Source organism: Ammospiza nelsoni, chromosome 1, assembly GCF_027579445.1.
Source record: "Ammospiza nelsoni isolate bAmmNel1 chromosome 1, bAmmNel1.pri, whole genome shotgun sequence".
NCBI classification, from domain to species: Eukaryota; Metazoa; Chordata; class Aves; order Passeriformes; family Passerellidae; genus Ammospiza; species Ammospiza nelsoni.
Genome location: NC_080633.1, coordinates 48328406 through 48351083, shown reverse-complemented (window position 1 = coordinate 48351083; position 22678 = coordinate 48328406). Strand labels below are relative to the sequence as shown.

Genomic DNA, 22678 nt, shown 5'->3' with positions numbered 1-22678 from the left:
GGTGTTTCTGGAAGTTGCACAAGCTTTGATCTAACTGAAGTACTCTGCAGAGTCCTTCCTATTTGGAAAGATCCAGTGAGGAGGTAGAGCATCACCTATGAGCTCCTGTGGGCACAGGAAACTTCAGCATGCAGGTTTTGCTCTTGCAGTCTATGTAGCTACCCTGTTGCTGTGAGAATATTAATGCTGCAGGTATTTCCAGGCACAGGATAGTTGCACTGTAGTGGCAGATCAGATCTAACTTACAAGAGTGATACTGAGCAGTAATAGTTTTATTAGCAGGAGTGTTAAAAACAACCCCAAACTTACCGGCCTGTCCTCTGTTCAGGTTGGCTGTCAGACATGCTCACGAGAAGTTCACAGATGGTCCAAGAGCATGAACTGAGGTGGACTAGCTGAAGCTGTCACAGCTGTTTTGTAGTTGTGTGTCCTATAAAATTATCTGGGGCATTGAATTCTTACAAAAACAAAAGATAGCTCTGGCCAGGCGAGATCTGCATGCAAACTTTGCTTATCCCACAAAACCAAATCCTGTATAGGGCTGGAACCAAGAAGATGGTGAGTAATAAAAGACTGTGCAAAGTGTCCCCCTCCCCTTCCTCAAATGTTCTCATTCAGTGAGTGTAGCTCTAGCCTGACCTGCAACATCCTGTTCATTGTTTTTGTGCTAGGAGTTTCCTGAATGCCCCATGGAAAATGTGACACACTTTAAAATTTAGAGCAAATATCTTCTGCTATGGGGCACAACCAAAAGGGAAAAAACCTCCATTCTGCATTGTGACTTTAGTCCAGATTTGCATTCTAGTGAAGAACTCTCATCCATAAAGTGTCTGGAACATAAGATATTGAAATGTAAAGCCACACAGTTGTTCCTTGTATTTGAGTATTTATTTATGCACAACTTGGAATTGATAAATCTCTGGCCTTTTAAAGGACTCTTCATTTTTTCTTACTGATATTTTAATATTTTTCAAATGCATGTGGCATTTTACTTGGTTGACAGATGATCAACTGATGTTTATGTACAGTAGTTGAAGCTATGTTACATTTGGGATGTAGTATTTTATTGTTTGCTTCAGTCTACTTTTGAGACTTTCAAACTGGAACTCCCATCGAGTCCTTCAAATCTATAAATCCACATTTTTAAAAGAAGGAAGTAAGATAGATGGCAATTCTAACATTTGGTGTCTAAGGGTTTTGTGATGGATTATTTTCTTCTGACTCCTCTGTTCATACTTACTTTCATAATCTTGAAAAGCAGAAACATTTATAAATCAAAGTGGGTTAAAGATCAGACACGTGGTTTTATTTTAATAAGGGATAAAGCTGAAACCTTACTGAGTGGACATTGTTCAGCACTTGTTCTCTGGGGCATATGAATCAGTCCCTTCATTACTGGTCTGGACGCATTTCCTTTTGTGGTTGCCATGTATTTTGATTACAAAAACCAATACAAGATAATACTTGATGCGTTTCTTTTGGCATTTATGCTCATGTGCAAAGTTAATATTTAAAAAAAAAAAAAAAGAGAGCCTTTTGTGGCCGTATGAAGTTTTGATTTCACAGAGTGAGTTTGCTTGCTTGATTTATATCTGTCAGCAGGAAGGGGATGTTGAAAGAAGGCATAGTGATCCTGCAAGCTTGAGAAAGAGCTGTAATTTGCATGGTTACATCTTGTATGTCTGGGACCTGTCTTCCCAAAGGCTGCAGGGTGAAGTGTGCTTTGGGGACTATTTGCTCTGTCAGTGTTGAGGAAAGCAGCAGGGAATGTGTGTTTCTTGTAGCTTTTTCTCATTGCTGGTTGTTAGTATTTGGGACAGTGTCCCCTGAAGAGGGTAAGGTCAAAGAGAGAAAGAGTCATAAATTAGAGAATTAAAGAATTTTAGACCTGTACTATCATCCCCCTTGCTGCCATACCTACACAACAGCCCTCCCTTCAGTGTCTCTTTATCAGTATTGCTGAAAGAGGCTGCTAAATGAAGAAAGCAGCTTTCTTTTCTGAACTTTTAACCTTCACAAAAGCTACCACACTTGGGTTCTGCAGAGCATAGGTTGTTTTGATCTGCCTTTAAAAAAAATATATAGGAAGAATGAAATATCGATGTGCGCTTTTGGATTTCCCAAATTGGCGGTTGAAGGTCTTGCTTCCCCGTGTTTTAAAAGCCTGAAAAGTGCAGAGAGATATTGGTGAAGGTTGAAATGTGTGTGTTGCATCTCAGTTGGGATGTACTTTGGCTGAGATGAAAGTTCAGCAGTTGGTACAAAATCTCCACCTGGAAAAAAATGGTTGGCATATGTGTGAATTGTGATCTCTTTTGAGGAAGTGGAAGATGGCTTAAAGAATGGGTCATGTAAAGGGAAATAAAACACTGTCAGAAAAGAAAAGGAGAAAAAAAGGTCAAAGGTGAGAGAGATGAATTGTACAGCCTAGACTAAATGTATTATGCTTAGATTTCTTCTATGAATGAATGTCCTGTTTAAAAATAAATAAACAAATATTTCCTCTCTTCATCCTTGTTAAAAAGGACATGGTGAAACTCCTGGCAGTCACTATTCTTTCTAAGAGTCAATAATTTGAAAATTTTATGTCCTAAAAGCAAGGAAAGCACATTAAAGTCTAATCCATTCTTATTCTAGTGGGTCTTAAAACTGTCATCACTTTAAAGTCATGCAAAAGCAAAAATAGGGTCTTAAATACAAATGCTTTTTTTCTCCAGTGACTTTTAATGCACATAAGTCAATAATTAAAAAATCTAAAAGCAGATCAAGATCGAATCATGCCTTAGATACCATTTAATCTAAAAGTGCTTGAAAACACCTTTCAGGGATATCATTACTATCTTTGTCATCTATATAGAAATGTAATATATTCTTGGAAATTTGAAAATTTAGGGGGCCATAGTTTGGTGGCAGAGACCTGTAGCCTTTCCTTCTCACACACAGCCTAATAGCTGTGCTGAATTCATCATGACATGTGTTGTGGCAGCTCAAAAGGAAAACGTGCTCAACAAGGCTTTTTACTTCTTAGCTCCTAGAGGAAACTGCCAACCTTTGGCATGGTTAAGTTTCTCCTAACAGAAAGCAGCAATAAAAAGTGTAGAGGTAACTTGGCTGGTGGCAGGCAAAGCTACCTTGCTGCCTTCCTTTTAAGACAGGATTCTTCTTTCTTGAATAAGGTTGGTTAATGAACCAGGGGAAATAGTAACACATTTAGGAAAGGAACTGTTAAAACAGGCACCTCCTCAATTTACTGGCAATAGTTCAGTTTGATCTTGTTAGAGATGAAACAGTTCCTGAGAAAATTGGCATCCTTCGCAGCTGTGGGATTTTTCATTTTGCTGTCATGTTACACATCTTCAAAGCAAGAGGCGAGCGTTTTCTGTCATGTGCCTGTCTCTTTTAACATCTGTATTTCCATTTCAGCAATGAAATTATTAAAAGCAAAGGCAGGGGAGTGGGGTAGCCAGCAGCCACGCATTAATCCCATTGTATAAAACTACAGAGATTATTTGGGTCCTGAAAGAGGTAACTGTGACAGGACAGGGGTGTCTTCCTGTCATGGGTGTGCTGAAAGCAAGGCAGTTGCCAGGAATGGCTGAACCAATGAGTCAGATGAGAGATTAACCTGTTCTCTACTCAGAAATAAACTTTCGGTGCTCTAAAACCAAAGCACTCGGTGCTTGGCAAAGTCACTTGTATTAAATGATGAAAGCTTGAGTAAAAGGAAGAATGTGATAAAGAGACAAGCAGTAGTTGCTTCCTTGGCTGTTTCACAGTATTTGCATTTTGATTGGCTCTGCAGACATTTGTGTGTGCCTTGGGGATGCTTAACGTGAGGAAAAACAGCTTTATAGGTAAAGAAAATGGCAGTGAGGTTTCAAGCTTGGTCCTTACAGCATGTTCTGTGTGCTCTTTCAGTCTTGGCTTAAATGAAAATAATGGTGAAGATTTTTTTTTGCCTGGGAAAATAGTTTCCCTTGCTGACTTGGTTTAAAGCATGTAGTCACCTAGAAGTATATTTGTCATTTTGTCTTGGAAATGAATCTTTTAATTTGGCTGAGTAAGATAATTAAAACACATTGGAAAATAAATATAGCCAAAAAAAGGATTTGCACTCCTCTGTCCCATCCAAGAGTGCATATCTGGTATCCTTGTGAAAAGCCCTGTCTGATGGATAATTGCTCTGAAATGCTCAAAAAGAGCACAGTCCATTTCCAGCAGACCCCAAAGCTGCATCTTCACTTCTACATCTGGTTTCAACGGAAAGTGTTGTATTGAGTCTTAGGGTGGTAGCAAGAAATAGGTAAGCCAGTCTCTACTTTCAGGGCCCTGAGAGCTGGGAAGGGTGAAAAACAGGAATATCTGGGGGAGTGTGGTGCTGCATGTTATACTTGGTGGTTGGGGGCACACAGAAGCAAAGGGCAAGTGCATGGCCACACACCAAGCCTTTGAATAAAAGAAAATTAAACACAAGTGTTCTTGCTTCCAAGTTTAGCATCTTTGTCTTTGAAGCAGAACTCTCTGTTCATTTAAACAGCGTGATTGCTACATGTGGTAGAGAGTCCTCTTTAATTAGTGCTTTGGGGAACAAACTTGGAAGATATAGGGTCTATTTTCAGGTGGGGTATTGGGGTTTTTTAATTTTGTTTTTAATGGTCTTTCTCTTATCCTAGCTCCTAATGGTTACATTTTCTGAAGGACACCAAGGTCAAATGAGAATGTAGGGCTCTTGTGTTTCAAGGGGTTTGTTTTGCAAATGCTAGAATACATTTTTCTAACTTGTTTATATGGGAGAATTAGACTTTGTCCTGGTCACTGATGGAGCATATTTACCTATGGACATTTCTGCTTCAGGATTTTCCTCAAGTGCCTTAATTAGAGTTAGTGTAATCTTTCCAGCCTCCTCCCCTGGTCCTAGTCAAAATTTTAGGAACAGTGGGTGAGATCAGCAAGTTAAGATGTGACTGAAAAAAATTGAATTCTTTAACACATGACAAAAGAGCTTGTGAAGGTGGTGTGGCCTTCACAAATCTGTTCCAGAGTTTGGAGAATGAGACAGGTGAAAAGGAAACTTCAAAAGAGTATTTTCCTTCATTCCTTGTGTTAAGAGGTTGTGTATGCCCAGATCAAGAAGAAGCAGTTGGGAGCTGCATATTGTGGAGAACATGTTATTGTGAGCCCCACATTTATCTTCCAGGCAAGATAGGAGGAAGTCAGATCCAGGTCTGACAGAACAGCCAATCCGTTGTTAGGAAACGGGGAAAATGGAAGAGATGGGGAGGGAGTCCATTTACTTGTTACAGGTCAGGTTTGTCTGTCAGCTTTGGAAATGGGAACATCTCTTTCCTGATCACTCTTGTTACTCCAGATTAACATCTTCTGATGGGCTCTGTCTGTGATTCTGAGAATGCAGCTCAAGGACTACCTCAATAAGAAGGAAATGAAGTATTCTTTCAGTAGAGATGTGCATTGTAGCTTTTTGGAAATCTTGTACTTTCAGTACAACCTGTAAATACTGCTTAATTTTGGGTAAAATTGATAGTGGGTAAAGGCTCTGTCCTTGCCGTTGGCACCATGCTGCCAAGCCTGTAAAAATGTACTTTTTCTTCACAGCAGAGGAGAAATGCTTGACTGAAGAGGAGAAAGAGGACTTCATTCTCTTTTAAAGTGATTGATACCTAAATCACCCTTACTGCTTGAACAGCAGAGATCTAATGATGTTAAATTACTGCTGAATTACAAACTAAAGGTGCCATAGAGTTATGTGTTTGGCTTTGTTTCCGTGTTGCTGTTTGCACACAAAGGACTTTCCAGCCAGGTGTTAGCCCTCCAGGAAGTTCAAAATGGTCAAGTTGAGTTGACAGCTTTATTTGGAAACAGTTCTAACATGTCAAACTGAAGTAGACAGTTACCTGAACAGATTTGCCACCCCTCACCCCCAAGTGCAATGGGAAAATTTAATTTGGGAGCACTGAAATCTGAAAGGAAGAAGGATAAACAATGGATTCTCTCACAGGGTACTTGGTGAAGAGGTGTTACTCTGTATTTCTGAAGATACAGACTCTAGCAATAATCAGAGCACTGAAAATGTACTTGGATTAAATCCAAATACTTTAATCTTTTAATGTCTGTTACAATTATAAAGCAGCTCATTGAATTAATGAGACATACTGTAATGAACTTAGTAATTGCATACTTTTACATCATTCTTCTCTATGGAATTGAATCTCAGCTGTATGCATTGAAATTTTCACAGGTGAAAAAGTTTAAAATGAGCAAGATATATTCTCGTTTTCCTCTTTGGCCTTATATATTGCTTGTTGTGGTCCTGAAGCTTGGGTGAGTGCGTGGTGAATGCACTCAAGGGGCTAATCTGCCTAAAAATCTGTTTTTGTTTTGTGGGTTACTTTTTAGATGCTCCATCTCTCTGAACTGGTATCCTGGACAAGTGCCAGTGCTGGCGCTGGGGAGAGGGAGGAAAAGCTGTGACACTGGGGAAGCAGACTTCAGATCTGCTGTGGAACTGGACTTCGTCATTCAGAGAACTTTTTGGAGCAGAAAAATTTTATTTTACTAGAGAACGTAACGATGGTGGCTCAGGATGACGTATATGTTTTACAACATTTTTAACATGAGAGAGTTATGAGGATCCATTTTTTTTTGGCTACATTTTTATTCAGTAAAAGCATAGTGTCCTTTTGCCTTTTGCTGCCAGCATCTCCCTGTTTTGCAGTTAGCAATTTTAAGTTCTTAGCAGGTAAAATGCTGGGCAATAACTCCTCCGTGGAACCAAGCTGGTTGGTTCCACGCAGGAGTTATTTGAGGCACTCTTATTTGTTTTTAGGATAATAGAGCAAAGCATCACACAGCAAGTGCTGGTTCATTTTGAATGGGTGTTTTGATAAAAGTTTGATTGAGTTGCAGCATCATCAGTGACAGTTGATGTTCTGGCTCCTGGGAAGAAAACTGCCACGAGTCGTCTTGCTGAATAATGTGGCTGGCACAGTTCAGTCCTCGGTGCTTGTTGCTTGTCTGCCTGTATTGTGGGGAGGTTAAGCTCTCAGTCTGTTGATTAGCCAATTTGGAAACAGTGAGTGTTTTGCTCATTCTTGGCATAACTCCGCGTGTTCCCAGCGAGGCTGGAGCAGGAGCTTCAACTGGAGCGTGGCAATGGGGAAACACAGCTGTGCTGTCATCAACTTTTGACAGAGTATTAGCTCTAGTCATCTCAGGAGTCTTAGAGAACCTTTGAAATTATAGTTCCTTATGAAGTAGAAGAGACTTGGAGAAACAGATCATATGTACTACTTAAGAAGGTGACTTTTTAATTGATAGTGACTTTTTACCTGCACAATGAAGTGAACATATTTACTAGACAAGCTGGTATTTTTCATGAGTCAAGTTTCTTCATGAAAGTATTCCCACTTTTTTACTAATAGTAAGGCAATAGATATTAATAACACCTGTGAATAGCTTCAACTGCAGTGGCTGAAGTGATGGCTATCTTGTCCCCCTTCCATCTCCCCTTTTTTTTTTCAATAGCCCAGCATGATAGCATGAATTAGATTCAATGGGGGTTTAAGTTCACATGTGGGTTGTAATTTCTGAGTGAACTCATTACCTGTCTTGCTGTCCCTGCTAAAAGGGAGAGACAGTAAACTTTTCAACTGTTGTCTGCTGCTTAAACTGCATGGCTCCCTAGAGCTTATGACTCAAACCAATAAAGGATGATGTTTGCATCATTCTTTCCTCTTTCCCTGGGCCATGCAGATTTTAATGTTGAACAAAGAGTGCAGTAAAATTATGGGGTGACCACAAATTGTACCCACCTCTTGAATGTCATGTATTAGTCTGTAACACAAACTCATTTTATGGCAGTTTTCTTGTCAGAAGTGAAGTTCCACCTTGACCTTTAAAATTTTAGTTCAAGTTATGAAAGTCTGGGATATTCTTTGAATGACTGCTCTTGGATGCAAGATGGGAAGAGTTATGGAGATTGTTGTTCCTAGGTTGTAACAGCTGGTTTTAGTCTGTTGTAAGAATCTTATTTTGCCATAGAAGGCAACCTGCTACAAAAGCAGGACTTTTTGCTCATGATGTGCCCGCTCAACTACAGAAAAGGCACAGTATTGGAACACAGATGTGCAGGCTATGACTTCAAGAGTGCTTAGACACAACAGTCAGTGTACTGAGAATCACAGAATGGTTGAGGCTGGAGGGGACTCCTGGAAGTCATCTGGCCAATTGCCCTGCTCAAACAGGATCATCTGCTGCTCACAGTTTTGCAGTATAGAGACAGGTAAGGGATAGTCTAATGCTAGAATACCTGCATCTCCTATTAATAAGTGCCACATTTAATGCAGTTTACCAAGCTTTATGCAGGACAAATTTCCCCCAGAAATGGGCTGGGTGAGCAGTGTTGGCACTGCTACTATCTTGCAGTCAGATTTGTTCCAAAAGGTTTCTCTGACCTCTCCAAAACACAGTCTGTGTTCTGGCTGTGTGAACCTAGAGTTTGCCCTGTTCTTGTGTTCTTTACTATCTTTTTGCTTGTATCTTGCTTTACAGTGATCTTATGGTTAACCTGACTGTATACCTGAAATGATTGTTCAGGTATGCAAGCTCCTCTTGAATTATAAACAGTGGGCCCAAGGTATGTATTGAAAAGGAGGGTGATTATCTCCTTGGGATGTCCCCAGAACAGGATTCCAGGCGTGCAGGTCACCAACTGAGCAGTACTCAGCAAAGCAGGTGCCACCAGTGTTCAGGATGGGCATATGCACAGTAGTTGTCTTGCGATGCAACTGTGTCTGTGTTTGTTCTTTAGTATTTCTGTTTCCAAAGTGAGTTTCATGATGTCCATTAAAACTCTGGCTTAGTTTTGACATTCTATTTAAGGCAGAATAGCTCAAGTTATTCCACAAATGTTAGCTATAGGCAAAGTCTCTAATATTAACTGTGCCAGGCTTTTTTTTCCCTGAGTGGCCATCACTGTTTTTTCCATATGCTGTCTAGTTTTGCTGAATGTCCTTCAGAGAGCCATTACTGAGAAGTCCACAAGTGTTAAGGACAAATTATTTTTTGTGAATATAAGAGTAAACTGACAGAGAGCTAGGAGCCTGCAGGAGTGGATTCAGAGGCTGTGTTGTGCTGGGAAGTCAGAAAAACATGGGGCATTTTGACTGTTAGATGTTTTGATGCACGGATTGAAGTAAGTATTTCTGCTGCAAGATTACTGATAGGTGTTTTTTTCCTTATCTTGTTTTTTTTTTTTTTTTTTTATCTTTTACTGTATCATAGAAGGCTCTGAGTTGGAAGGGACCCACGGGGATCACTGAGTCCAACTCCTAGCCTGCACAGAACACCCCAAGAATCACACCATGTGCTCAAGAGCGCTGCTCAAACACTTCTTGAACTCAGACAGAGTTCAATTTCCCTTGGGAGCGTGTTCCAGTGCCCAGTCGCCCTCTGGGTGAATAACCTTTTCCTAATATCCCACCTAACCCTGCCCTGACTCAGCTTCATGCCATTCTCTTGAGTCCTCTACTGGTCTCCAGAGGGAAGAAATCAGTGCCTGCCTTTCCACTTTCCTTCATGAGGAAGCTGCTGACTGCAGTGAGGTGTCCTCCAGGCTGAGCAAGCCAAGTGACCTCAGCTGCTCCTCATATGAATTCCCATCTAGATCCTTTACCTTCTTCACAGCCCTCCTTTGGATGGCTTCTAGTAGCTTTGTGATTCTTATATTGTGGCACTCAAAATTGCACATCTCTGAAGGGCAGTGTCAGTGCCTGACAAAAGGCTGGTGTCTTCAAAATTTTTGTGCCCTTCCCAGACTCACAAGAGTTATCCCCCCTTTCTTTTCCTGTTTTTCTTACTTATGATGAGCATTATGCTTATGCAATGTGGAATATCAGTATTGCTCTTTTCTGTAGGATTTTTCTATGCAGAATGATTACATTAGGAAATAATGCTGTTTGTTTCAACCTTCAACATCCTGTCTGTGCCATCAGTTAACTTGGTTGTTTCCTTTAACATTCACACCTCTCTGTTGCCCTCTCTTCCTCCATTTGACTGCTAACTTCCTAGCAGTTCCATTCGTTCCCCTGGATGTATAATAAACATTGATAGGGTAACAAATTCTTTGGTTTTTTTACTGCTGCTTCATCTTCCTTCCAGCAGGAAGTTTAGGGTTTTCCCCAACTTTGAGCTTATCTTCTTGTATCTGTTATCTCCTTTATAAGACTGGGATATAGCCAGTCATTCTTGCTTTGACTCAGTTTCTGCTGTATTATCATTTTGACTGAATGTGCTCTTTTTTGTGTCCTTTCTAGCCCCCGATTTATCCAAATGCCAGGAAAGTATGAGGTACCATAGCCAGATCATGCTAGTAGTAGAAAAGAGGACTGTGATTTTTTTTTTTACCCTTAATTGAGTTTTATTCAATGTTCACAGCACTTTTGATAAACTTCCTTTGTTTCTTTTCAGTTTGCTTTCAACCAGCCTGTGATAGTTATTCAGTTCTCATTTTCATGGGACTCCTTTGGAATGGGCTTAGTTTAAATATTAAAAAGCACCACCCCTTTAACTTCTCCCCCTCCCAAACAAAAAAAAAAAAAAAAGCTTCCATCCTTTCAAGCTGTAATGTTTTGCATTGCTTTATTTTGTTGTTTCACAGTGCCAATGTCTTTTTGCCTATCTTGTGCCCTCCAAATTTCTTATGCTGAGAACTTTGATTTTTAACCTACAGCTCTTTAAGAACAGTAGGACCACTGGCTGAAATTGAGGTTTTACATTTTCCCCACTACTTCCTTTCTACCGTGCAGGTTATTTATATGAGGCAACCCTGAAAGGTGGGAAAATAAAACTATATTTAACTGAATTTTAAGGGATATTTTTTTGCGACTTGTTTCAGTTTAGAAACATCTGGAGTCAAGCCAAATGATGAGAAACAACCCCAAATGAAGTGGGCAAGATTTGACAAACTGTGAAAAGTTTAAGTAGATTAAGTTATAGTTTGTATTCAGAGTAGCATTTTTTTTCTGTACTAGATACCTGCCCTGGTCTTTAAATTATGTTAGGCAGGTACTCAGCATGGTTGAAAAATCATACTTTTTTTTGTGAAGTCTTATATCTTTAACTGCTGGATTGCTATTTTTAGGGGGCTTGTGGTGGTGCATTTTGGTTTAGTCTAGGTTTTTTTATGATTTTAAAAAATTTTGTTTATTTATTTATTGGAATTTTCTTTTGAGTACTTGAGCTTGATACTTCCCTGATCTCTAGTTTGAAGAGCTCAGATATTGACATCTTTAGTGAACAAGCATCCTTATCTGACTGAACGTTACATGTGAGTCAATGAAATTGCCACAAAGTTTGAAATAGAAACTTGAGTAATGAAAACTAAGTTTTTTGTCCTCTTATGAATTAGACATGTAACTAGGAGTTCCTTAGTAAAAGGAGAAGAATCTTCCTAGAAGTGGGGTAGTTCATGTTAAAAAAGTACCTAAATTTTTCCAATATTAAAAGCAAAGTGCTTTAAAAGCAAGACCAGACAGCTTTCTTGCTTATATTCTGAGTACACCCAGTCTGTTTTGTTTTCTTCCACTTTTTCTTTTGAAGCACTCTTTAAAGCTATTTTGCTCTCTAGTTTTGAAGAGTGCTCTATTTGAAACTGGTCTGGCCTGTCAAACACAGTGAAACCTCAACCATATAAAATGCTTCCCAGGAAGAGGAACAAGATGTCTGTGGACAGAGAAAATACTTGGAATGAGATTGTGAAGAAAGGTTATAGGTATGCTGGGAATGAGGTAGGTGACAACCACACAACTATTAGTTGTCTTTCCTGGACTGCTTTACCAGCGGCAAAAACTGTCTCGTTCTGTACATTTGACGCCCGTAATCCTAAAATCTCCTCAAATTCTTGGTCTCCGCATATTTTGGAGAGGAAGGATGATGCATTTAAGCCTGAAGGGTCCAAAGCTCATTTTAACATAATATTAAATATTTCACTCCTGGTCTAATGATGCTTTACGGATCAGCAGACTTAGGGTTCAACATCAAAGAAATGTTCCTGTTTGGAAGCTGATGGGCTGCTCTGAACCATGGATGCCATTTGAGGGGGATCAGGTGTTCCTGCAGTGTTGGTGGCTGCTGCAGAGGAATAGCACCCCCACCCTGGTTGCCTGGTTTTGGAGAACTGCTGCTGTTTTCCCATCCCTCTCTAGAGTGTAGCTCATAGCTTCTGTACAGCTTTGTCTTCCATTTGTGTCAAAACATCAACAGATTTTATTGACATGGGTCTGCTGGGCCTTTGACTCTTGTCTGGTTCAGGGGTGAATAGCACTGAATGCCTAAGAAGGAAAAAGGCAACATGAAAGCCTTTTTACGTACACAAAGTGTACATCCAGCCCCTGGCTTCTCTGCCCTGTTTTCATTTCTTGTAGAGATGGTAGAGCATGTTTACAGCTCCTTAGACTCAGCTGTTCAGTCATGCAGTTTAACTCCAAAAATAACTCTCTTGGGGGATATTAATCCAGCGCTGGATTATCTTTCTAAAATCGTTAATCAGACTTGGTCCCCGAGGGACCTTCCAGCTGAACTTGCCACTTAGTTTCTGTTTGCTGGGGCGGCAGGAGCGGAGCGGAGGAAGCTGATGAGCTTTGACAAGAAGCGGTTCCTTACATAAGGTGCCGAGCAGAGGGAGCTGTGCCTCTCCTCCTGCTGTGGGCCCGGCCAGGCCTCAGCTCCCTGCCAGCACACACCGCATCCGGCCTGGCCCTGCTGCCCTCACTGCCCTGCTTGCCCATCACCTTCAAGAGATGCCATGCAAAAACCTGCCTGTGTCAAGGAGTGGCAGGATCTGTGCCAGCTCCAGGTGCTGTATCTACTGTCTTTTGTCCAGGCTGGAGAAACACATGCTTTATTTTATTAAATTATCAATGCACGTGGCATTCCTTCAGTCACTTTCTAATCATTAATTTTCTTACTCGAGCTGCTTGTGAAATGAGCTGACCTGCTCTTTGAGTGCTACCTCTCTTCTGTAAAAGAACAATTTAGCTGTGCTAGGCTGCTGTTTACATTTGTGAGTAGAGCTGCAAGTCATACAGCTCCTATTAGCCTTGTACTTTTCTTCTGTCTGTGAAGGAAGAATAGAATTTATTTCTTGAGAGATGTACTCTGATAACTTTAAGTTATTTAAATTACTTTGTGGTCTCTGTATGGAAAGTGCCAATGAAATTGCACAAGAAGTTTGGGGAAAAAAAAAAAAGATTTCCACTAGGAACTAATTTCATACACAAATAAAATCCTGTTTTCCACATGCAGTGCATAGGTAGAAGGGGAAAATTCAATATGTATTTTACTGACATTTGTGCTGAATGCATCCTTCAGAGCCAGGCAGGTAAATCAAGAGCTTGCATATCTGTGCTGATGCATTTTTACATTAAATTTCACATACTTTGATTTCCAACTTGGATGTTTATTACTCTGACTTAGTAGACCACAGGAATTCCTTCATAGTATGGTTGAAATGCATAAATGTACTGCATGTGGTAATAATAATAAATTTCAAAATTGACACTTATGGGATGATCTGTTATGCAAAATCATGTTGATGGAAGAAAGTATGTTCAAGTGGTTGACATGCTTTGGCAGTGGTTTTTTCTCCCCTCAAAGTATAAAATAGTGTGCTGGGGAGCATGTAAGTTGCTTAAACGTTCTCCAGGTTATATCTCCTTGCATGCATTAGGGAAAATAATGGGAATTTGCCTTCCTTTTTCTCTGACTCCCTCCTTCCCTTCATACACTCATGCCTGCACATGTGTCCTGCTTGCCTTCAGATTTGGCCTTGGAAATAAAGGTTGTAAAAATGAGTTGGAAAGTTGCTCTTACATGTGAGTGCTTCTGAGATCCCACTGGGAAAGAAAAAGGAATTGTACTTGAGAAAACTCCATAACTAGACCCTTCAGTGTCACCCCTATCCTTTTCACTGTTTGACTGCTGTTGGCATAACAAAAAGCAGCTGAAAACGGTTCTAGTTCTTCATGCACATAATGAAAATTGCTTACTAAATTAGAACCATTTAAACCAGGATTTGTGCCTTCCTTATTTTGCTGGGCAGTGTCTATCACACTGCGTAGCATGGGAATAAATAGTAGGTAATTTTGAACTGTCAGCATTGTAGGTTGTAGAATTTTCTTTTGGGATGACAACTAAATATCAATTTTGGGCTTTAAAAAAACCCCAAAAAGAATATTTGTTTCTGACATTGTCACATAGGTGGAATGAAATGAAATTATCTTTTGTATGTTGTGCTGTATTCATAAAAATATAAATTAGGGAAGAAGTCAGCACATGGACTAGGATGGCCACTGAGAAACAGAAATGAAGTGATGACTTTTTATGCTTTTCAGCATTCAGACCACACTCTTATCTTTGAGTTGGTCTTCTGGTGGGAGAAGTGGGACTACATCCATTTGTATTAGTGAAAGATCTGTCACTTTGCTTTGTGTTTTATGACTGTATAAGCATATGTATAGTAATAATTATAATTATGTAGGAGATCTGCTAGCCTACATTAAAACTAGTCACAATGAAATTGTCTGCTGAATGCCGTGGCAGACTTCTCTTGCACCTTGCTTTGGAATGTAAGTGCTTATTTTTCATAGCTGGATTTGATTAACTTACCATCAGCTTTCTTTGACTGCTTTCTTAAACCTTTCTTCCTGCTTGAGTCAAGACAGCCCACAACTTGCTACAGCAAAATTGGGGTTAATGCCCTCATGTGCATGGGAAAATGGAAGTTTTCTGCAAATTTATTGCTGCGTAATGTTGTTTTACTTTTCTGCTTAGAGCCAATGGTCATGAATCAGTGTTTTTTCTCCAGCATTTATTGTGAGCTTTGGAGGGAGGGTATTGGGCCACAAGTTACTTCTCCTCAGTCAAAAGGAAATGTGTTTGCCCGTGCAATAGGTAGATTCTATAGTTTTTATGGATCTCTTTAGATTTGTGGTCTACAGATGATTTTCTTCATTAAAAGTGTAGAGGAAACATGATGGGGGAAAATAAAACCGTTGAAAACAAAGCCTTACTCAGCTGAAGCTCTCCTCAGTCAAGTTTGTCTGGCAGGAGCTGATGTTCTTTTTGTGTTGTGGCCAGCAAATTCAGGTTCTGGCTGAGGCTTCCAGCATCCCTGCTGCCAGGGACGGGATGCCAAGGCAGGGAGTGCAGGGAGTAGCCTGTCGGTCAGGCCCCGGGTGAGTCAGCCCCACTTCAGCACTGCAGACAGCTTAATGCCAGAACACGGGCAGGCAGGCTGAGAGTACCCAGGACTGCGCTGCTGAGGAGGTGGGAAACGCCGTCACTGTGAGTGTGGGAGCAGAAGGTGCCAAGGTCTCAGTTTCAATTGACTGTCGAGGTGAATTAACAGCTCATTGCTGCCAAGAAACCTCGCTTCTCCTCCCCTCTCCCGTGTTGTATCACCTCTGAGTAGCTGTTTGACTCAAACATGGTAAAAAGCAGTTGACCAAAAATACTTTTTCAATTTTTGGGTTTTTTTTTTTGCTGATTGATTGAGCCAGTGCACTGCGCAGCAAGGGGACCGCTGGATGGAGATGCAAATGATGGGCTTTTGATGTTTCAGGGAGAAATTGTGGGAACTTTGCATTTGCTAAGGCTCTACAGGGTAGAAGACAGCCTAAAGTAAATGCCTGATTTTCTCAATGACCAGGAAGCCAGCTGCATGCTTTAATTGTGTTTATTCCCTGTTCCTTTAACATCTACCAAATGTAGACAATATCACAGTGTTTCTTAATCACATTGTTTAGTCTTTCAAGGCATTTCCTGCAATCCAGTTTTATTTATAGATCATCCATTGTCTCATTTACTGCCTTGTGCTTTGCTTTGTGGTGATGTGCGATCCTGTCGGCGTCAGAACTGCCATTGTTGGAAATAAATTGCTGGAGTGTTAAAGTTCATAAATTGCTTTTATATTATGTGTTGAGAGCCTTATGTAGAATGTAGCAGGGCTTGCAGAGTCAGAGGACTGAGCCTTTTCAGAGCAGACCAGAGGCACACCAGAAAGAAGGAAAAATGGAGACATCCACAAGGCTGGATGAGCTCCCACTTATAAAAGTAGTCTGAGACTAAGGTACAATGTTTCCCAATAAAGGGATGATTTCACAATTTTGTTCAGACCAACTTGAGCTCCAGCTTCTGCTGCAGTTGAAGAAAGGTCATTAGGCCAGCTTAGTTGAAGCAGCAACTGAAGGTGCTCAAAGCCTGTTTTAACCTTTACCTCTTTGTGTCTTTGGATGTCTGGTATTCTCAGCCAGCTCCTGTCTTTAGCTCTTTGAGAGGATGCATGTGCAAACATGTCTCCATGCTTTCACCACTTCCTTCTCTTTTTCTGTAAGAAGAAGTGGGACTGCACCCACTTCTGGGGATTTCTGCAGCTTCTCTTGTTCTGTGGTACATGATGGCGCTTTGCTGGGTCTCAGCAGAGCATGCAGGAAACACCATGGTTGTTGTGGAGGGCATGGCAAAGCCAGGAGGAACCTCCCCATCTGCAGGAGGGTGCATGGGCTGCTGTGTCTGGGAACTGCAGAGCTTTGCTACTAGAGAGGGTGTCCTGCCACCATCGAACTGAGAGAGGCATGCAGAAGCTTTGTTTGTAAGCCCAAAGAGGCACTACACACTCTTGATAAACATTTGTTGTTGCTGTTGGAAGATTATAAAGTTTCATGAGTCAGAAGAGACAGAACTTCAATTCTGCAAAACCTGTGGATTTGGTTATTCCCCTTTTCTCTTTCCCTGAAATTCACAGTTCAGACTATTTGACACGAGATCCTGTTGATATTCATATTCTTGCCAAATTATGACGTGTTATGTAGCTGGTTATGTCACTGTGAATGTATGCTACATCCTTGTGTATTCATGTGTCTGAATGTAGCATGAAGAAGTATTTATATGTGGGTATCTCTGGATCCGTGAGGTGAGGATGTGTGTGTGCGTGTGTGTGTGTGTATATGTGGAAACTGCTGTGTGTTCTGCCTTCTTCCTGACATACTGGTTGCTATAGTGCAGTGATCTATTTGTGAACACCCAGAAGATCATTGCTATAGTTAAAAGAAACCGTGTTTCCTGGCCATAACTTCCTGGGCAATCTCTTCTCCTGAAGCGCCAGCATTAACCGAACTGGTCCCGTTCCCTGGGACTCCAGGAGTGACACTGTAACAGAGGCTTTCTTTAGTTTGTCGCTTTTCCCCCACCAGCATATTTAATAATATTTAAAAATAGTTTTTCTATTTAAATCTAATGCATGCCTATTATTCACCGTACATTTCAGTGCTTCAGCCATCTTTCTAACAGGCTGTCGAGCTGTGCAGCTGTCGTGGCGTTGTGTCCTGTGCTTGCTCCTGTAACGTGTGCCGTTCTCCTGCCCCTGCAAATAAACACACACACCTGTACATTTCCATCCACCTGCCCAGCCAGGGGAAATGTAGGAGACTGAAGCGGCAGCGCTGGAGTTCTGCCTGAACTGCTGTAATATTCTTCTTTCTATTTTTTTTTTCTCTCCCTGCAGGTGTGAATGAGAGAGGCTCTCTTCAGTGTTTAGTGTCCAGTTGTGCTGGCTCCGAGGAACAGCAGCATCGCAATGCCCCCTCCTGCTGATATAGTGAAGGTGGCGATTGAATGGCCAGGTGCCTTCCCCAAGTTAATGGAAATAGATCAAGTAAGTGCCTGTGTACCTGTGCTCAGCTGGCTCTGTTCATGAATAAGTTCTTTGCATGTTTTCTTCTGTATTTATACTTACTTCAATGCATGTGCATTTTTCTATGAATGTATGTGGGGTAGAAAGTGTTTTTTATAAGGGGTGTAACCCTCTTCCTCTTTTACTGCTTAAGATTTTTGATGTGTTTAGCTGGTTTCTTCATTTGCTTTTTCTTTCTAAACAGCTGCTTGAATAAGGCATTTACTGCTTGTGTGACCCAGTTAACACTTTTGTGCCTTAGTTTCTTCAACTGTTAAATTGTGGTAGTGTTTCACCTCTGGGTGGAAAGTCTTCAAATTTCTAGTCAGTGCTTTGCATTTAGAATAGAATCATACTGAATGGCTGCAGCAAGTGCAGATTTTGGAAATTAAGTAGTGGTGCACTGTGAGCAGGAGGACCTTTGTTGTTCTGTTCAGGAATCTCAGAGGTTGTTCTGTTTGTCTGGTTAGTTCTAAAGTAATGGCCCTGTGGACAGATTGGAGGCAGTATACAGAAGTTAACAAATTCAAAATTATGAATTAAAAACTCCTTTTAGGGAATTGTGGTGGGGGGAAACAAACAAAAACAAGTTATACAAGGGCCATGTTTTATATTTTGGACTTCTCTGAGATTGTTTTTGTGGCCCATGTATTAATATTAAAAGCAACCTCTTTAATATTTAACAGCTTACCCTTAACATTTTGAAATCCTGCAGCATGTTACCTGGTTAGAATGATTATTATTTCTGTAAATAGTATTCAGAGTGAAGAAAAGCATTTTATAATGTGCTTTAGACCCTGGTGTGTCTGGGGACTCAGTACATTATAAAGGTCTATTGGAGAGGAGAGCATTTGAATTCACACTGAAAATGTATTACTGAAATGGGTTAATAATTTTTTCATGCAGTGCAATGAGTTTCACTTGTAGTTAACCCTTTTGTGGCACATGCCTGGGAAATTCCTGTGTGAAATTTGAAGAAATATGGTACAAGAGGGCATCTGGAATCACAGCAGTATGATTTTTAAGGATTCTGGAAGCTCCCTTAGAGGAAAAGGGAGTTCCCAAGTGAAACCAAACTTTGTAGGTTGATTTTTTTGACCGGCTACCCTTTTCCATTTTTATTTGCTGAAATTTTTCAGTAAGCATAGAAATCTTCTGCCTTCTGGAGTGAAGAATATTTTACTTTTTTCTTCTTATATAACAAATGGTAGACATTGCACACTCTGTTCAGGGAAAGATGCGTGTTAGTCATGATGAACCAAGTACAGTGAGGACAAAACTGAAAAAGTATTATGAAGTCTCCTTTCAAATAGCAGCAGAATAATTTGAAAATTATTTGGTTTTATTTACAAAAAGCTCAAAGTAACTCTCAAAAAACCCTCATACCTTATCTGTAATATTAGCTTACTTTCCTAGTACCTTGTTTTTAATTTTATGATGTAAGATTTGAAAGAGACAAGAAAGATCAATGTTGAACTATATTGGGTAAAACTCCTCAAACAGAGCCTGCCAAGTTATCTGCAAGCTTCCTCAAGCCACATTATGGGTAGGAGGAGGAAGGAGAGGGAAAGTAAGGCCAAAATGGAGAAGGCTTTAACAGCAGTATGCTCCCGATGCAGAGAGAAATGGAAATGAGAGAATGAAGTTTGAGAGTCTTATTCCTCCCCTTTCTGACATGGAAAGATGGGATAGAAACATTCCTTCCTTCTACCCGTGCACACAAACAGGCGTATTTACCTTTCTCAAGGTTGGAGCAATGTGGGAATGAACCTTGAAAATATCTAGGGTGATACATACTTCAGAGCACACAGCTCTGCCTTTGATTCACTTAGTGCTAACTTTTCCTCAATCTGTTTCCTTTAGAGCAGCTATTCAGTGGAAGAGCTGTAGTGGAGGAGATGATTCATCCCTCAGATGGCTAGCTGTCGGAGATGATAAAGGGGAGGAAGACAGAAAAGAGAAACGACTTACCCACTGACCAGACACTGCAGCCAGTGCCTGTGTCCCAGGTGGCATCTGCTCATTCAGTCACCCTTTGACATTTATTCAGAAAATCCTAAAAACTTTCACATAATGGTTTCTCCTCTCTCTTTCTTACCATCAAGAAAAACAGAATTTAAATGAACAGCACTATAATATTACTTAAAAAAAAAACCCAGCAGAACCCCATCACTGTAGTGTGACACAAGTGTTTTATCTTTCAGGGTACTGAGTTTGTTCCAAAAACTGAAGTACAGATACCATATAAGAAATCAAAGGAAAATCTGGGAGGTTTTTTAAGGTTGCTCATTGCATATACTTGGAAGCACTTATTTATATTCAGTTGCACATTATCCTAATTTACTTGCTGTGTGTATGCATGTTTTGCTTAGCAGTTGAGAGAGTAAAATATTTTCAAAGTGAAGAAATGTCACTGTGAAACCAGAACCATTGATGGTGGTGTACTGGCAGGTGTGGGCCTTAAAAGAGCTCATGAGTATTTTTTCCCCAAATGTTATTAAACTTTACACTCCCCTGCATGACTTCTGACAGCTTGGACTTCAGGAGGCACAGACCCTTTTCAAGTTGAGGCTTCCCACTGCATTTCTGTAGGTTTGTTAACCTGGGTTCACCAATGGTGGTTTAAAATTTAATCATGCAAAATTAGTCTCACTCAGAGAGATTCTGTGCCAGAAAAATTGACATATAATTAAGTGCCTTTTGGAATTAGCCTCTGTGCCTGCTTCCAATGAATGTAAAGAAAATTTTCTGCTCATTCATTGACATGTAGTATTTGATATCAGTGTTTCACAAGTGCTTTTTTCTTGGAAAGTTGCTTTAAACAAGGGAGGGGGGAACTGTCTCTTATTTACAGCCCTCTCTCTCATACCGGGTGGGAACTAATTAAGTTGCAGTAAACCTCACAGGTGGCTGATGCCTGTATGGATTAGAACTGATTTTAAATCATATTCTTCTTGAGAGATGGACTTGACTGAATTTAGTTACTCTCTTCCTGAATACTTGGGGTTTATTTGGGTTTCCCCCTCCAGCTCCATCATTTTCCTCAATCATAAATTAGAAAAATAGCATCCAGACTCTTCCCTCCTCCATAAAACTGTACTGCCAATATTAAAACTCTGCCCAAAATTAATTTTTAATATGAAGATTTGATTGTGGCTTCAGAACTGAGTACAGTGTTGATCTTTCATGCTTTAGTCTTTCTGTCATGTAAGGGGAGGAATGGAAATGAGTTGGTGTCTGAATTTGCATTGGGATCTTTTTGTGGGCTTTTTAGCAATGCAGTCTGGGGAAGAAATGAATGGTAGATGCTGACTGTCTGTTATCTTTTTCTTCAATCTTCTGGCTGATTATTCTAGAAGATGTTGATAATAGGACTGCACAGGGTCTGTACAGTTGAGCCAGGATGCTGGCTAGTCTATCCTGTCTTTTCTTTGATTGTCCCAGAAATAGCTATTTCATAAGAGGGTGTTATTTCTTGTGTTCAGTGAAAGCCTGCATGCTTTAATTTGTGCCCATTATGTATAATTCTTAGCTGTTGGGGTTTTTTTACAGCACAAATTATTTTAGGTAAGCCAATGCTCGTTTTAGGTTACCTGGATACTTTGTGGATTTACAGTCACACTGTTCCTGCTGCAGGAGAAGCAGCTTCCAGGAGAGGCACAAAATGGAGATTTGGGGACAACATCTATTTTGGCTTATCCCATCCAAATCCACTCGTGTGTCTTAACACAAGTTGTACTAAAACCAGACTCCTCTAAGCTTGGGGATGAACTTCCTCAGCCATGGAGGTAAACAAGGCTTTCCTATTGAAAGGAACAGTTTATAATTAAACTTGGCCATACAGTCTCTTCCTCCAGGCTTGCTTTTACCTATGAGATCATTAAACATGGATTAAATTAGCAGATGTGAGTCTTTACATTAGCAAAAAGAAATGGATGGGGGGGAGGGAGGAGGAGAGCTGTGTTTTTTTTTCAAAGAACAAATCTCGTATGGTGAGCAAAATTTACAGGAGCATTTTCATATGACAATTTCATGTTAATAGAAATGCAGCCATGGATAGAGCCATGGGCTGCTTTACATTTATGTTCTCTCTAAAGTTTAGATTTAGTCAGCAAGTTTATCTTTTAAGAATCTCTTTCAAATTGTCTCTTCTCTTCTGCCAGTGTCATTTTAATTGTGGTTCTTTTTTGTCTTCTTCATAGAAGTCATTGTACTTCACTGCATATTAAAAGGTCACCAGTAAGATTTTGGTTTTTTTAAAAGAAGCTTTCAAACCTAAATCTAGTTTCAGACCTAAATATGGACCCTTGGGCACTGTTAATTGATTCAGTGTGTTTCTCAAACTGTGGGGAAAAATGAAGTTCAAAAGAGATTGTAAAATGCTTAATTAGAGAAAAGAAAGTTGCACATCGCTTCTGCCATGTGTGTAGACTAATAATAGATATAGTTTCTGCAAGTACTGTCACTAGTAATAGCAGTATACCGAGACAATCCTGGCACCACGAGTCTAAATGTATGCTATACTAGTGAGCACCAGCATTGTTCAAGCAGTGATCAAGAAAGGGATATTGATGTCTCACTGTACTGTGAAGTGTCACCCTCTGTGCTTCATTCTGGCTCCAGACTCTGACTTGAGGCATTTAGTTCCTAAGGGAATGAAGGGAAAGAGAGGCTCTTGCCTCCTTCCCACAAACCTGCAAATTTATATGAACTCTTACCCAGAAAATATAATGGTACTGCAGTAGCTGGAACTAGTGAAGATTTTTGGTATGAATATTGCTAAGATTTCCAGTGTTATTGCACATCCTGAGTTTATAGTAAAGGGAAATGTCAGTGCCTTTAACAGCTGACAAGATTGCAGTTTCTTGAAGATAGAGGGCTACGAAGCAGATCATGAGGAGAGGAAAAAAACTCCCCCCCAAAATAAAAACA

General features: G+C 40.3%; 1 protein-coding gene across 2 annotated transcripts in view; it reads left to right on the top strand.

Annotated features, from left to right (window-relative positions):
• ELMO1 (engulfment and cell motility 1) overlaps window positions 1-22678 on the top strand; it is a 303943-nt gene that overhangs the window by 32813 nt on the left and 248452 nt on the right. For both annotated transcript variants that reach the window (XM_059473758.1, XM_059473750.1), the window contains exon 3: window positions 17579-17728. In XM_059473758.1, coding sequence (XP_059329741.1) covers window positions 17651-17728 — 78 coding nt within the window. In that variant the 5' untranslated portion in view covers window positions 17579-17650. The remainder of the gene's footprint in view (window positions 1-17578; window positions 17729-22678) is intronic.